The sequence below is a fragment of the Lynx canadensis genome, chromosome E1, assembly GCF_007474595.2.
Source record: "Lynx canadensis isolate LIC74 chromosome E1, mLynCan4.pri.v2, whole genome shotgun sequence".
In the NCBI taxonomy this organism is placed as follows: domain Eukaryota; kingdom Metazoa; phylum Chordata; class Mammalia; order Carnivora; family Felidae; genus Lynx; species Lynx canadensis.
Window position 1 is genome coordinate 3,054,006 of NC_044316.2, and position 16,895 is coordinate 3,070,900.

The 16,895-nt window shown below is 45.8% G+C and overlaps 1 protein-coding gene across 8 annotated transcripts in view; it reads left to right on the forward strand.

The window, feature by feature from the left end:
* The window catches only part of NDEL1 (nudE neurodevelopment protein 1 like 1), a 74,550-nt gene that overhangs the window by 25,876 nt on the left and 31,779 nt on the right, over positions 1-16,895 (forward strand). For all 8 annotated transcript variants that reach the window (XR_004344395.1, XM_030295430.1, XM_032595698.1 and 5 more), the window contains 6 exons: positions 1,389-1,542; positions 2,479-2,627; positions 4,372-4,508; positions 6,362-6,535; positions 10,912-11,003; positions 14,548-14,699. Coding sequence is in view for 7 of the 8 variants with exons in the window: in XM_030295430.1 (XP_030151290.1) it covers positions 1,389-1,542; positions 2,479-2,627; positions 4,372-4,508; positions 6,362-6,535; positions 10,912-11,003; positions 14,548-14,699 (858 nt within the window). In the remaining variant the exon portion in view is untranslated. The remainder of the gene's footprint in view (positions 1-1,388; positions 1,543-2,478; positions 2,628-4,371; positions 4,509-6,361; positions 6,536-10,911; positions 11,004-14,547; positions 14,700-16,895) is intronic.

The following is a 16,895-nucleotide window of genomic DNA, read 5'->3' on the forward strand; positions in this document are numbered from 1 at the left end:
TCTAGGGCTTCATACCGCTAGTTCTCTTCAGGCAAGTGCTGTCAGTGTTTGGAGCTAGCGAAGCTTTGGAGAGGGGAGGAGAGGAGAGCTTTAATAGAAATGGAGTGTTTTAATAGCAATCTCAGTTATTCTAATTAGTTGGGGAAGCCTTTTATATTAATAACCCTTTAAGCACCAAATTTGTCTTTAGATTTCTTTCTGGCTCTTTATCTTTTATTTTTAGAGAGAGAGCAGTGAGTGCAAGTGGGGGAGAGGGGCAGAGAGGGAGAGAGAGAGAATCTTAAGCAGGCTGCATGCTTATGAGGAGGTCGATGCAGGACTTGATCCCATGACCTTGGGATCATGACCTGAGCTGAAAAATAAGAGTCGGATACTCAACTGATGGAGCCACCCAAGTGCCCCTTAGATTTCTTTTTAAAATGCAACTTAACACACACACACTTTCCTACTTTGGTATATAAAGCTTGTTAAGCCTTATCAAACCTTTCATTGCTATTTCATCGAAGCCAAGTAAATTATGCTGATGGATATAGGAGGGGTCTGTTTATGTCAGGGGCTCTGAATCTTTTTTTGTGTCATAGATGCCTTAATTGGCTGGGGAAACCTGTGGACCCCTTCTCAGAACAATGTGTTTTTGTTTGTTTTGTTTTAAATATTTATTTATTTTGAGAGAGAGGGAGTGAATCACAAGCAGGCTCCCTGCTTCAGCACAGATCTGATGCGGGGCTCAATCCCACGAACCACGAGATCGTGACCTGAGCTGAAATTAAGTCAGATGCTTAACTGACAGAGTTACCCAGGCGCCCCAAAATAATGTTTTTCAGTGCATACAATTAAATAATAAAATTACAAAGGAAACCAGTTGTATTGAAAAACACTTAACAGTACTTTGTGGCATAGTAATGTGTGTTTCTTTATTAATACCTTAAATAAGAAAGATCTAGGGGTGGGGCACCTGGGTGGCTCATTCAGGTTAAACATCTGACTTCGGCTGAGGTCATGATCTCATGGTTCATGAGTTCGAGCCCCGCATCAGGCCGTCTGCTGTCAATGTAGAGCCCACTATGGATCCCCTGTTCCCCAAGCTGTCTGTCCCTCCCCTGCTCATGCTCTCTTTTTCTCTCTCAAAAATAAATAAACATAAAAAAAAAAAAAAAAAGATTTAGGGGTGAGTGTGTAAAATGTGAGTCCTTTTGGACCTTTTAAGTCACTTTCACTGAACCCTGAGCCTAGAGTAAGTGATGTAAGACAGACTGTCTTTATCGCGTAGTATATTTTGTGGTAGCACCAGCGTTCGGGCACAGTCATTGACCTGACCTGCAGTCGTCTTCCCCGCGGACCCTGGGACTCCTCCTGTAACTCCTCTTTCCCACTCTGTCTGTGATCAGCTTCCAGGAAGCTCGGGATGAGCTAGTTGAATTCCAGGAGGGAAGCCGAGAATTAGAAGCAGAGCTGGAGGCACAGTTAGTACAGGCTGAACAGAGGAACAGAGACTTGCAGGCCGATAACCAGAGACTGAAGTATGAAGTCGAAGCACTAAAGGTAACTGTGGCAGCTTTACAAGCTGGTGTTGAATGCGCTGGGCTGTGTTCACATGAGAGATACGGTTTTTGGGTGGAGCTTAAGAGCAGCAGGCAGAAAAAAAAAAAAAAAAAAAGCCTTAAAGTGAGTTTTCGGAATAAACTTTTCTTTCATGGAACCAAGGGGAAGGTGGTTTGGGGTTTAGGAGTTCACTTAGAAACCCTGTAGCCGTCCGGTTTTTAGCGATCGTGTTCTCATGACACGTGGCCATTCTGTCATTTTCCAAAGCTGCCTGATTTGCTCAAGATTGCCTCATTTGGTGGCACTTTAAAATTATTTTGTATGAAATACACATTTATTCCATTATTCATAGCCTCTTTACTTTTGAAGTTCATTTGGGGTTAAAAAAAAATCCCTTTTTAAAAAGGGATTTCTAGGAGTTAAAGGATTAACCCCCTTTGTTGCTGTCCATCACCTGCCTTAGCCAAGTGCTTGAGGGTTTCTGTGCCCCTGGGTGTGGGGTGGGGTATTGGGGAAGGGGGGGGGGACACAGGTGAGAGCTAGGGCAGTGGGGCTCTAGGTGGTGGTCTCCCTCTCTGTGCTCACCCGGGCCGCGTTTAGCCTGAGAACCCAGAGTTCACCCCCCTCCCCAAGTGTGGGGTTGAGGCAGTAGTTTCACAAAATAGTGAAATAACTTCTTTTCAGAGAGGTCATTATTAGATTTCTTTCTGAGGGGAGGATGGTTGACTCTCTAAATTTATGAGTTAAGGTGCTTGGAATGAATGTCTTTTTTTGTTTGTTTGTTTTTGATATTGTAAGGAGGAGAGGAGTACCATCACCTCAGATTGCGGGTAATTTCCTTGGATCCCTGCCCTCATAGTTTGGGTTACTTCCTTTGCTAAGGACAACTCTATATTAATCACACACACACTTTCCTTCCTATACCCATGCCTTCAGGAGAAACTAGAACATCAGTATGCACAGAGCTACAAGCAGGTGTCGGTATTAGAAGACGATTTAAGTCAGACTCGGGCCATTAAGGAGCAGTTGCATAAGTACGTGAGAGAGCTGGAGCAGGCCAACGATGATCTGGAGCGAGCAAAGAGGTAAATGCATGCTGTGCACTTGGTTAGAACAAGCAGACTTGGCGATCAGGGTTGAAGATCTGTCAACTCTCAGCTCAGCCTGTCACCTAGATCTTGGTCCCAGAACGTTGCCTTCTGGTATTTCATCACATTGGTGCTAAATCGATCCTTCTCTCTCCAGATAATGCCCTTCCAGGGTTTTCTCCCTGTTTGTCCTTCTTCTGTCCTTCATTACCATCGTTGGTCCTGTTGGTGTTCTGTTTTGTTTTTTTAACACCTCTCCTTTACTCCTCTGTCTTTCCCTCTGTGTTCTTAGTGCTGCCACACTTATGGCAGGCCCCACATCTTCTGCCTGAATTCTGTAGTGACTTCCTCACTGATCTGTCTTTACATCTTTACTCCTTCTCCTTCTCTTCAGTTTAAATGCTAACCTGTGGATTTTCTCAGAATACTGCTTTCGTCACGATTCTGCCGCACGGCCTAGAGTGGCTTGCTGTTGTTGCTGTTGCCGAGCTTTTCTGCAGTCTGTAATGAGTTGTTTCTGAACCATTCCAAACTTGATTCCTGTTACTTTACAATTACTGTCTGGTAGTTCTTTCCTTAATGTCTGAGTGACTCCTACATGCCTGGCTTGATGCTAGAGCTGAGGATGACAGAGGTAAGCTAGCCGCTGCCCTCGGGTGGGACCGACGTGGACCTTTGACACGGTCAGTACTCGAGCGAAGAGAGTGTCCAAGCGGCTCCAGGGCACAGAGGCGGCGGCTGCTGGCGTACCGTGGGGGAGCAGGGGAAGCCTTCGCTGGCACTGAAGCTGGAGTCTGCGAGGAGGGAAGAGGCCAGCCAGGGGAAGAGAGAGGTGTAAAGGCAGAGAGGCAGGAAGGCTCAGGAGGTGGGAATATCTCACTTTGGTTGACGTGTGTGGAGACAGTGTGGCTGCACAACATGAGATTGAAAGTGGTCGGGGCCAGATTGGGGAGAACCTTGTGTGCTGTTTGAAAGCCGTTCTAGAGGCAATGAGGGCCTCGTGAAGAATTTTTTAAACAAAGGAGGGACACCAGACTTTGATGGGATAGGACTGAGGAACTGGAAGTAGGGAGGAAGACCCTTGAGGAGTAATCCAGGTAATGGATGAGGAATTAAGCCGGGGGCCGAAGGTTGGGGGAGAGCGAGTGGAGTTGAGAGACAGTTTGACAGCCGATAGGACTTGATAAAATTGGCCACAGGCATTAAGAGTTCTAACTTGAGGTTAGGGAATTTTATTTCTGTAGCAGGCTGCACGCAGTGGGCAGGGGGCACGTAGTAGGTGCGTGTTAATGTCTGTTGAATAAATGAGCACGAGAAATGCAGGAAGAAGAGATGGAAGGGAGTAAATGGAGCGGGACCTGGGACTTGGTGTTTTAAACACATTTTTAATTCTTAATGTACTCTAAAATTGTTGGAAAGTCTTCTTGGAAATGTGTCAACGTGGTTGTTGTGTTTACAATCCAGGGGGGAGATAAAGTGTGTAATAGGTGGCCTTCCTTTAAGGAACCGTAAGGAATTTTGGTGGGCATTTAAGAGAATACATTGAATGGCCCAAACTAGCCACAGAGATACTAAGTGCCACCAGAGGTCACAAGGGGGTGGAGACCATTCTCTTTCAACTGGGCCAGGCTTTCTAGGTCAGGAAATGGCATGAGCTAAACGGACAGTTTCCTTTTGTATTAGCTGTTTGCACGCTATTTATTTAATTCATGGACTCCCAATTTTTTTTTCTTCTTTTTAGAGCAACAATAGTGTCACTGGAAGACTTTGAACAAAGGCTAAATCAGGCCATTGAACGAAATGCATTTTTAGAAAGTGAACTTGATGAAAAGGAATCTTTGTTAGTCTCTGTACAGCGGTTAAAGGATGAAGCCAGAGGTAAACCTAAAACTTGAAGAACACCCTCTACCCCACTGTCCCTAAGCCCTGGTTCTAAGCCAGCTCCAGGAGCAAGGTTGAAGGCTGTGTGCACAATCCTTTAGTCAGGCACTGTGCTGCTTTTAGTCTCTCAGCACCTACATCATCAACTCGAAGAAGTAGGTAGTATTATCCCCCTTTTACAGGTCAGAAAACTGAGCAGAGAGAGGTGGAGTTGTGTCCAAAGTCTTAGAGCTTTTCAGTGGGGATTCAAACCCTGGTCTGTTTTCCAGAACCTTAACTGCTACCACTGTGTGTGTCCTGCTTAGTTTCTTTGGGTCTTCTCCTGTGTTACGCACATAATAACACTGCGTGTGTGCACATATGATAAAGAAGAGACTGCTTTCTTTATAATCTGCATTCTACCATGTATTAAACAAAAGACGGAGGGAGGGAGAATTTTAAAAGGAAAGTATGTATTCACTATATGCTTGTACAGCAGTGTAACTCCCTGGCCCCCTGCCCCCAGGCCCTGGCAACGCCGTTCTTCCTTCTGTGTCTGTGAATCTGACTCTTCTAGGAACCTCACAGAGGTGGGGCCGTACGGTATTTGTCCTTTCGTGACTGGCTTGTTTCCATTCCGCATAACGTCCTCAGGGCTCATCCCTGTAGTGGCACATGTCAGAATTTCCTTCCGTTTTAAGTCTGCATAAGACCCTGTTATATGCACAGATCACATTTTGTCTATCCATTTATCCACAGATAGACATTTGGGTATATACCCAGGAATGGGATAACTTTGTATACTTCTTTTTTTTTTTTTTTTTTTTTTTAACGTCAGTGTTCTGTAGGTCAGTTGAATAACTGGAAAAGGAAATGTTAATTTGGGCTTAAAAATTCTAGATTTGAAAGCAAGAAAAAAAACTGCGACTGTTTTGAATGCTTCCTTTCTATAACAAAATACTGCATTTGGTAATTAATAAACCATACCAACCCACTTAAAATTCTAAAAGTGTACTTCATTGATTTTGCAGTAATCCCAAAAGAACAGAATAAAAGCAAATGAGTTGAAAAGAGCATTTATTTTTGTGTCCTGTAGGTTCAGTGTGAGTTTTGGTTTGGCCTCCATCCTGTTTCTTTTTGCACGTGAGCATAGTTCGCTGTCCTCTTAGGTTGTAGCATTTGTATTGGCTTTTTTTTTCCTTTTTCTTTTTTTTAAATGTTTATTTTTGAGGGGCACTTGGGTGGCTCAGTCAGTTGAGCATCCGACTTCGGCTCAGGTCATGATCTCACGGTTCATGAGTTCGAGCCCTGCATCGATCGGGCTCTGTGCTGACAGCTCAGAGCCTGGAGCCCGCTTCGGATTCTGTATCTCCGTCTCCCTCTGCCCCTCCTTTGCTTGCACTCAGTCTCTCTGTTTCCCTCTCAAAAATAAATAAACATTAAGAAAAATTAAGAAAAAATGTTTATTTTTGAGAGAGAGAGAGACAGTGACAGTGTGAGTGTGAGTGGGAGAGGAGCAGAGAAGGAGACACAGAATCCGAAGCAGGCGCCAGGCTCCAAGCTGTCAGCACAGAGCCCGACGTGGGGCTCGAACTCATGAACTGATCGGCTCGAGACCACGACCTGAGCCACAGTCGGACTCTCAACCGACTGAGCCCTCCCAAGCGCCGCAACGTGTTTTAGTTCTAAAAGGTCATTTAGACGGTAGGGTTGTCATTTTTATACCCCAAGAAATAAAAAGCGTTAAATAGGAAACTCGTTTTTGGGAAATAGTCATTTAGGAGGAATGTCTTTACGGCTTTTCAGATGTGACTTTGCTGGGTGTGTCTGCCTCGTCGAGTGAGTGTTATTCCCTGTGCCACATTTTGCAGATTTAAGACAAGAACTGGCAGTCCGGGAGAGACAGCAGGAAGTCACCAGAAAGTCGGCGCCCAGCTCTCCGACGCTGGACTGTGAAAAGATGGACTCTGCTGTGCAGGCGTCGCTTTCTTTGCCAGCTACTCCCGTTGGCAAAGGGACGGAAAACAGTTTTCCTTCACCCAAAGGTTTGTGCTGTCTTTTCTTTCTGCACCGGTGGTGGATTAGCGACGGAAGGGCGTCTGCTGTGGAAGCAGGGGTCGCCATGGGGTGAGCAGCGACTTCAGTTTAGAAGTTGGTGAAGTCAAGCACTCTGTGGAGCAGAGGAAGAGGTTGGTTTCCCAGGCGGCTGCTGCACAGGGCAGTGGCGCCTGCGTGTACGATAAGAGCAGCTCAATGCATTGAGTCTTTAAGAAGTTGCAGGTTTTTCAAAGCAATGTTGAGTTTTTGATGGTAGCAGGAATACAGGTTCACGTTGAAAAGTTGAAAAAAAAAAAAGACCCACGGCAGTCTAACCGCTGCAAGGCAGCTGTTGGTTTTTTTTTTTTTTTTTCCAACATAATTTTATTTTTTTAAATTTACATCCAAGTTAGCATATGGTGCAACAATGATTTCAGGAGTAGATTCCTTGATGCCCCTCCTCCATTTAGCCCATCCCCCTTCCCACACCCTCCAGTAACCCTCAGTTTGTTCTCCATATTTATGAGTCTCTTATGCTTTGTCCCCCTCCCTGTTTTTATATTATTTTTGTTTCCCTTATGTTCATCTGTTTTGTCTCTTAAAGTCCTCATATGAGTGAAGTCATATGATACTTGTTTTTCTCTGACTAATTAGCATAATCCCCTCCAGTTCCATCCACGTAGTTGCAAATGGCAAGATTTCATTCTTTTTGATTGCCGAATAATACTCCATTGTGTATGTGTGTGCGTGCGTGTGTGTGTATATGTGTGTGTGTGTGTGTGTGTGTGTGTGTGTATACACACACACGCGCACACCACATCTTTATCCATTCATCCATCGATGGACATTTGGGCTCTTTCCACACTTTGGCTATTGTCGATAGTGCTGCTGTAAACATGGGGGTACATGTGTCCCTTCGAAACAGCACACCTGTATCCCATGGATAAATGCCTAGTGGTGCAATTCCCGGGTCGTAGGGTAGTTCTGCTTTTAGTTTTTTGAGGAACCTCCATGCTGTTTTCCAGAGTGGCTGCACCAGCTTGCATTCCCGAGGGCAGCTATTGTTAATGCGGAATTTTTTCCGCTGTGTGTGTGTGTTTGCTTGTGCCACACCTCCTTGTTACACATAAGCTTGGGGATCGTATTTAAATACAGTTTTATTTCTTGGGCCACTTCACATATCACCGAAGACTAGAGGCCTTTACACACGGCGTGTACAGAGAGACTCCCTGAGTTACCATTCGGCTCAGGTGGGCGTGGGCTTTCTGTTACGTGCCTCGGTGGCTGCCGTTTTCAGAGGTGACATTCGGAGTAATCCACGAGCAGTACGTGAGAATGTTCCTTTTGCTGTCAGCCAGTATGGTTTTTTATATCCAGCTAAGCAGAAACACCACTTAGCGGCCACTACGTAGAACCTTAGAATGGAGCCCCCACAGGGCTTCATTCAGATTTGTTTCATTTTTGCAGCTTGCAGATACTTCGGCCACTCCCACTCCTCCATTCTTTTTTCTTCCCAGACTGGAGCTCTTTCTTCCCATCCCTTTTGTAAATAAAGGATCTTCTCTTTCAGAGTGATAGGAGAAGATTTTCTCTTCAGACAGTTAGCGAAGTAAGCTCTCTCTATCTGTCCTGCCCAGTAGAGTAGCCGCTAGCCCACGTGTGACCGTTCACATTTAAGTTTTTATTACAGTGAATTAACATTTAAAATTCAGTTTCCCAGTTGCAGTAGCCACGTTTCAAGTGCTCAGTAGCCCTTCAGTAGAGAACTTCTCCTACCTTCACTTAGTTATAAGGTGAAATTGGCTCAGGAACGGGAAAATGCCATAGAGTCGTTAGGGTGGTGTTATTTGCGCTTGTGCCGGGGTTTCTGCCGAGGACATAGAGCAGGCAGGGTGCACATGGTCGCAGGCGTCAAAAACTCTCACTGTCCGTTTTGGAGAATGGCTGCTTGTGTATTTGAGGATCTCAGAATTCCTAACATTTGAGAATGAACAAAGGTTTGCTTTCTGGTACTGATAGAACTGTGTGGCTAAGTTCTGAAAATTCTTCAGTTGAGCCCTAATCAGAAGAATCGGGAGCTCAGTTGAGGTAAGACCCAGACAGGTGCGCGTCCTGTCATAGCTCATTAGAGTTTTAATTCAGGGACTTGGCTGCGGTGAGCAGGGCAAGGTCAGTGGGACACAGAGCTTGCTTGCTCTGGCACAGGATTAAGATTGTCAACCCCGAGGCAGTGCTATTTGTCCAAGTAGGCTGGGACGTTTGCAGACTGGGACTGAGAGCGTGCACTTTAACCAACCTGAAAGCTGCTGCGTGCCAGATCACCGCACTTGTGTGACAGATGAGTCAGCACAGACCTGACGAGAAGCCGGAGATTAGCGAAATCAGTGCAAGCCTGAAGGGCCGTCCTCTATGAAGTGGTCTGTCTTTAATTGTATTTTAGGAGTAACACTGCCGGTTTCCAAAAAGCATCTAAGACATCTTTCCATAAAAGCACAGATTTAATAATTTGAGGATTATAGGGAAAAACGAGGTCTGGAAATACCTGCCGAGAAAAGTACAGCAGTTTGTTTATACCCTGGTGAGCCCCTGTTCTGTGCCATGCATTATTCTAGGTGCTGGGAGTCTAGTGGTGAATGGGACTGCGTCCCCACCTTCAGTTAGATTGTATTCTGGAGGACGAGGACAGTGAACGGCAGCAACAAAGCGTTTACGTACTGATCAGCGCTCCGTAGCATTGAGTGCTTCCTATGGGCAGGTGTTTCGAGAGTGTATTAGCTAACTTACACTTCACAACGACTTTGAAGTGTTCTTATTAGCCCTCTTCTACATATGGGCGGCTTACTAAAGCTCACACAGTTACTCAGTGCAAGAGATGGATTCGTATCTAGCAGTTTAGCCCAAGAGCTCTTAACTGTGGTAGACACCATCTCAAAAGTAAACGGAAGAAATGTGCATGACTGAAAACGTCTGCTGAGGGACGTGCAAGAAGGTGTGAGTAAATGTCACACTAAATAACCCCATTCCGAGTGGGGAGACTGTTGGAGCATCCGTTCTCCCCAAATCAACGAGTAATTTAAATTGCTAATGAAAATCCCAAGAGGGTCTTTTAAATTGGCAAGTTGATTTTAAAGTTACTCTGGAAGAGTAAGTGTGCCAAGAAAAGCTTGAAATAGGCTAATAACAACAGGCTTTTCCCTTCAAGACAGCAGAGCATGTTTTAATGCTGCAGTAATGAAAGCAGCCTATTTCTGGTGCAATAGACTAATAAGTCAATGGAACTAAAATATATAGGGAATGCAGTGTATGAGAAGTGCCATTTCAGATGAGACGAGTCGTCTTCATGTTACGGTATCAGGACATTTGGCTATCCATTTGAAAAAAGCTTCGAGGGGCGCCTGGGTGGCGCAGTCGGTTAAGCGTCCGACTTCAGCCAGGTCACGATCTCGCGGTCCGTGAGTTCGAGCCCCGCGTCGGGCTCTGGGCTGATGGCTCAGAGCCTGGAGCCTGTTTCCGATTCTGTGTCTCCCTCTCTCTCTGCCCCTCCCCCGTTCATGCTCTGTCTCTCTCTGTCCCAAAAATAAATAAATGTTGAAAAAAAAAAAATTTAAGAAAAAAGCTTCGATATTTGATGGATCAACTGATGTAAATGTTAAAAAAAAATTAGGAAAACCTAAGGAGGACATAAGAGGAACATATTTATGATACCAAGGTGAGGAAGCCCAGGCTTCCCCCACCAAAACAAAAAGCTTGGAAGATGAATGTCACACTGAGAAGTATAAGACCTAGAAGAGAGAGGGTGAACGTCTACAGTCGATAGGGCCCTTGCACGTTGATTAAAGGAAAGACCACCCAGTAGATAAAGCGTGGAGGATAAACAGATGATTTCCAGAAGAAGAGATTCACATATCTAGTCAGCGAGGAAACAAAAACACAACAGAATGACTATCAAATTGGCAAAAAAAAAAAGAAAAGAAAACAAAAAGATAATGTCTCGTATCATTGATGGCATGCAGATTGCTGACCTTGGCACAACCTTCTCAGAGAGCATTTTGGCAGTATCTCCTAAGGTGGACGACATGGGCATATCCTGTGACCCAGCAGTTCTATTTTTAGGAATCGCTTCTCCAGAAATCCTTGTCTAGATGTTTGAAGGATATATGTCCTTTTAGCATTATTTGTAATGTAAAATTAGGTGTAGTCTAAATATCAGTCAGTTGAAGGAGACAGTTCAACATATTGATGGTGTCCCACCTTGTACTTCCTGTCCATGGTTTGGAATTCTTTTTCATGGCGTGTATCCTGCTTTGTAACGTCAACAACAAAACCGGCAACAAGATGTAGAGGGAACAACAAGTGTAACCACTCCTCTCTTCTTTTTCTCTAGCTATACCAAACGGTTTTGGTACCAGTCCACTAACTCCTTCCGCTAGGATATCAGCACTAAACATCGTGGGGGATCTCTTACGGAAAGTAGGGGTAAGCATTCAATTATTTACCCCCGCGTATTTCAGCTGCCAAGGTGTTGAATTCTTAATTCGGAGGGAGGGAAGAAAAAAAGGGGACCTTCTTGTGCTGAAGGCCTTGATTAAGCAGAGAGACAGAAGCGTCTGGTGATGAGCCGAGACTGCTCCGGGGAACAGTGTTGGGACTCGGGCCCGCTAGTGCTTCTGCAGACGGCCCTGCGCGCTGAGCTCTTGGCCCCCCCACCCCCACCCCCCGGGGGCGTTCTGTGTGTCCCCATGGCCGTTTCCCCATCGTGGCCCCTCCATCTTTTTCTACACTGATTGCTCTGTGGCCTGCTATGTGTTCTGTGCCACTCCTGAATCCTGTTCCTGCTGTAGTCTGCCCCCCTGACCACCCCCTCGGCTGTCTCTGCAGGACTCAGCACTGGCTCGCGACGGGCCTTCCTCGTCTTAGTCACGTCTGTCTTACTGCTCCTTGGCCACTTGAGCTTCTGTGCTGTCTCCTTGGCTCTAACCCGGTATTCCAGAACAGTTGGGCTTTTGAAATATTAAACTCGTTTTACTGCTTATTCAGTTTTTTCCTTCTAGAATACCTACTCTCTGACCTTACAGTGGTGGGAGCCTCTTGGCCTTTTAGCCATCTCTTGCTTTCATTTCTTGTGCTCATCCGTGATCCCACAGATGGCTTACTCTGTCACTGCTGACTCGTGATCTTTTTGGCCATGGACGAGACCTGCCGTCTGGATCAGTCAAGCAGTTGGACCTCTCCTTCCCTGAACCTGGATCTCAGGAAGCAGTTACGTAGCTGTGTGGATTTATGCCACTGTGAAGTTAGCGTCTCCTGCTTTGGTTCCCTTTCCTGTTTCCCTCGGCGACTTCTACCTCTCTTCTCAGTGATCTGCCCCTGAAACTGCCCGCTATCCACTGCCCCTTCACATGCTTTTTTGTGAGAGATATTTTCTGAAAAAAGCAGAAATTGCATTATGCGTCACATAACGAAGAGATGGGAGGCCACGGTACAGGGTCCCGTGTCTGCCTTTTCTGGCCAATACAGTGATTTTCTGACCATCAGAGTAATTCTAAATCTGCATTTTAGCCTAGCATAAAAAACAATAAAAATTATTTCATACAGTACGTCATGTTCTCTCCTAGCCATTTTTAAAATCCCATTTGTTACAAGAATTATGGTATTTAGCTCCATAACTCAAATAATGTGCTTATTTTTTGGTGTCTTGACTTCTCAGCTTTAAGCAAAAAGATGAAGTTAACTCACATCCCCCCAGTTTTTATTTTTTGGTCTCTTGGTTATTTTTATAACTTTAAATGACATGCTTAAACCTCTGTTTCTCAATTTATTACACTTTCAGCTCCTTGTTGTGTTTGTGAGTTCTCTGTCCCATCTTGCACTCTCCACTGGTTGGTTGTAAAAACTGAAAACTTGTAGCGTCTACAGTGTTCTGCCCCCCCCCCCCCCCCGCCCCCCGCCGTGTGTACGGTCCATCGTAGAGCAGGAGCTGGGCTCTTGGGTCGTTTTGTTTGCGCCACTCAACCGTGTGTCAAGCATTTGGTTTTTTATGGTTTACTCAAAATATGCCCAGTTTTTTCCTATTTGTATCCTAGCTGGCCTGTAGGCCTTTTTCCTTTTCCTGGCACTCTCAATTACCACCTTCTTCTGGTGGGTGGAAGAAGCCAGGCCTTTCTTTGCCAGGTCTCGTGTCTCGCAGCTTCTCACGGTCCCTTCCCGCCTGCGCTTGGATAGGCTCGTGGCTTCTCTGCTGCGGTTCTCTGCCCTTCGCCCCTGGGTTGGCTCTGCGTGTTTCTGGACTTCCTGTCCGCAACTTTCTTTGTTCCTTGTTTGCTTTGCTTATTACGTTAAGTGATCTATTCAGAAATGGTGCCCGAATGGTGACCTTGGGAGTCCCTGTGTGGTTTATCCATTGAGTTGACAGCCTGCCTCCCAGACGTCACCAGAGCTTTTGGTCTGCGGTTACTTGCCAGCCCTGCGTGCTCTTAGGGATGTTTCATTTTCCACTTCTTTGTCCTCCTTTGTCCGCTGACTTGAACTGGAAGCTTCATCCCCACTCCTGCATCCTCTTCCACTGAGAAATCAAGGCCATCTGATTTCAACTTCTTCGTTTCCCCTCTTACCTTCTTTTGTTACTCTCCTCTCATCGCCTGTGTTTGTAGCCATTCTCCCTTTTTATCTCCGTGGTCAAAGTATCATGTTCTGCCCATGGCTGATTTTGTCCCTCTGTGCCTTGGATCCCAGGTGGTCCAGCCCTCTTGTCGGTGTCTCCTATATTTTTAGCGTTTTACTGTGTTGGCATATTTGTATGTAATCTTTCCGGGTTACGCATTATGTGTTATGTACATACTTTGTATGTGATATTTGTGTATTACGAATCCTACAGTGTTTAATCCAAGTAAAAGCATCCATTCTTTCCTTTTACCCTATATCTCTCTTTAACGGTCACCCTCTTTCTCCCTTCCCTTCACAGCAAGGCTTTTTGAAAGTGTGTCTTCATTTATTGTTAGCATTTTTTACCGCGTTCATGCTCCCCAGACAGCCCAGTCTGGGCTCTGTCCCCTGCTCATTGATGATCTCAGCACCGCCAAACCCAATGGGTGCTCTTTGTTCTGCCCTACTTCTTGAAACATTCAACACTGACTTTTTTATAAATGCCTTTTTTTTTTTTTTAAGTTTTATTTTAGAGAGCGAGAGTGCAAGCAGGTGAGAAGGAGAGAGAATGAATCTCAAGCAGGCTCCATGCTCTGCGGGAGCTTGACGTGGGGCTCGATCTCACTAGTGGGATCATGACCTGAGCCGAAATTAAGAGTCAGCTTAACTGGACACCCAGGCACTTCCCCCCTTTTCTCTTTCTTTGAGAGAGAGCGAGCATGTGCACGTGATGCCTTCTTTGCTTCTCTGATCCTGTGTCAGGTCTGCTTCCTGCCTTCCTGCCCGTTCTCTTTATCATCTTGGTGGGTCTTCATATGCGCGCCCTTTCAGGGTTGATTTTACTCAGAGTTCTGTCCTTGAATTCCTGATCTCCTTCGCAGCCGTGGCCTTGTCTGCTCCCTGGCGTGAATGTCTTCTAAATCTTCGTTTCTAGACCACTCTTTTCCCGAGTGTCAGACTGCGGGTCTGTACTACTGATCCCTCAGACACAGGTCGTGCTGTAGGACGGTGTTCACTCAGCAAGTATTTGAATGAATGTCTTGAATGTAGGAAATGAATGGCTCTCTGATAGTCCACAACCCAGAAAGGAACCTGGCATCTGTCTCTGTCTACTTGCGCCACATTTTTCTTAGTGAAGGTCAGGATTATAGCTGTAATCCTTGGTAACACTGAGGGGAATAGCTTGTTCTGAGCTCATGATGTCGGAGTCAGCATAAATATCCCCTCTTTCTGTTAGTGAGGTGATTGTGGCTTAAATGGCTACCATTATCCACTGAGAAAGTACAATTTTAGTCTTGAAATAGAAGTGTCTTAAAATGCAGATTTTTATGTACAGCTACTGTTTTGACAACCAGATCATTCCTCCTTCTTTCCGTAGGCTTTAGAATCCAAATTAGCGGCTTGCAGGAATTTTGCAAAGGACCAGGCATCACGAAAATCCTATCTTTCAGGGAATGTTAACTGTGGGCTGATGAACAGCGACAGCACAAAGTTCCCTCGATCAGGACACACGTCTTTCTTTGACAAAGGGTAAGTCTTGGACCTTTTAAATGACAGTTTGGAGCAGTGACGTTGCACGTTATTAAGTGAGCTTATTGAACTTCAGAAAGGTAAACTGTGTCCGGTAAACCTACCTGAGATGGTGTCACCCAGATCTCAGGGGACCTGAAATCTGTTGTCTTCAGGTCCCCATGGAGTCTGTTGCCCTGGGAGCTCTGAGGCTTCCGTCTCGGGAGGCAGACTCTTGCGAGGCAGCAGTGTTAGGCTCTGGGTATTCAAGGTGGCCGTGGTACCGTCCTTGTCGTCAGGGTGCTTCAAGGCTGGGAGATGTTCTCGGCCAGTTTGTGGTAAGGGTGGACGAGAGCACTGTGGTCGTGACCGTGCAGACTCTGCGTTTTAGAAGAATATGAACCCTCTGGATCAAATACAGTTCAGGAGGCACCGGTTCAGTATGATGAGAAGGTGGTTTGGGGGAGTTGAGAATTAAAAAAAAAAAAAAAACTGGCGTAAGTTGGAAGCAGTCGTACGCCCTCAGTTTAGCAGTTTCCAGCTGGTACAGGTGTGTAAACACCCTTATGCCTGTTCCCAGGCACGTAGGGTCCTGTTTTTCTGCGTCTGACGCATGCTTTTGAGAGTCTGTAGGGCTGTACCTTAAATATTGCTCTGCTGCCCCCTAAACGACTTAGGCTTTCGAGATCTTTCCATGTCCGCACATACTGTCGTACCTCGAGTGAAAGAGACCGACGCTGCACTGTTATCCTTTGGATGTGCCTTGATTTAGCTACAACCGGTTAGGACCGTGGTCTGGGTAGGCTGACCACGTCACCTCACGCGGCTGTTCCCGGAACAGCGGCTGAGGCACCGTGAGCCCTTGCTTGTTTTTTGAGTCGTACGTAGAGGCTGTTCTTGTTCTATGAAAGCGATACAGATGCAAGTCTAGAGATTTTCAGCTTTTTTTTTTTTTTTTTTTTAAGAGAGACAGAACAAGAACTGGGGGAGGGGCAGAGAGAGAGAGAGAGAGAGAGAGAGAGAGAGAGAGAGAGAGAGAGAATCCCAAGCAGGCTCCATGTTCAGCACAGGGCCCAACACTGGACTTGATCCCATGACCTTGGGATCATGACCTGAGCTGAAATCAAGAGTCAGACGCTCAACTAATTGAGCCGCCCAGGCGCCTCTAGAAATTTCAGTTTCTTAAAGGAGCTTTCCTCACTATGGCACATTTAGGGAGGACTGGATGTGGCACACAGTCCGCTCTGAACAGCGCCTTTTGTCCACCCTTGTGGAGTGTTCTGGGTTCTCTCTCTCCCTTACGGGAGTTCTTCCTTCAAGTATACACATTTCAGTAAGGAGCACATTCTAGAATAGCAGTATATGAATCAGAGCTTCATTCTGACCGTTGGGATTCCTCAGGGAGCGTAAGTATAAAATTAATTTTCCTCAGGTTTAGGGGTTTCGGGCAATCTTGAGGAGTGCCTGTTTTCATACTGTAATGGCAAGCGGAATAAACAGATATTTTACGTGAAAGTTGCCATTCACAGGGGGAGTTTCGGGGTAGTTTTCCTGAACGATGAAAACAGTACCTAGTTATTTTTTCCAACTTGTGATTTTTGCAACTTGTGATTAACCTGCAATAGAGTAGTTATTAGTCTTTATCTGGCATCATACTTCTTGCCTCGGATGCCCTGTGACGTGAGAACAGGCGTGAACCAGAAATGGACTGGTTGGAGGGATGCTTTTGTATGTAGAGGGTCCTTAGAACAGTCACGATGAGGGGGAGGAGGGGTAACATGGTCAGTTCAGGGTCGCTGCTCCTGGCTTCTTCCTGAGCGCTGATGCAGAGCCCCGGGGCAGGGATGCCCAGAGATGGACCAGTGTAAGGTAGTTGTGGAGGATTCGGAGTAACCTGGAACCAGGCGCGGGCTTTGGGCACCGTCGCGGAGCCCCTGTCCCCTGAGGAACATCCTGGATGCACGTGTAGGCTTTATTTTCGGAACCGAACCTGGAGGCGTGCCTCCTGAGAGAAACAGTTACAGGTGATATTTAGTTTTGGCTTAAATAGTACACATTTTTAATAGAACTATTTATGGTAAGAATTAAATGTGCTTATTGTGGGCCTGCCTTTTCCCAAGTGCTCAGTTTATATGGATTGTACATACACACCCGGATATTAACCTCTTTCTGGAATTAGGTTTGTCTAGTTGCCATATCCCCGAGGCTCACTCTGGT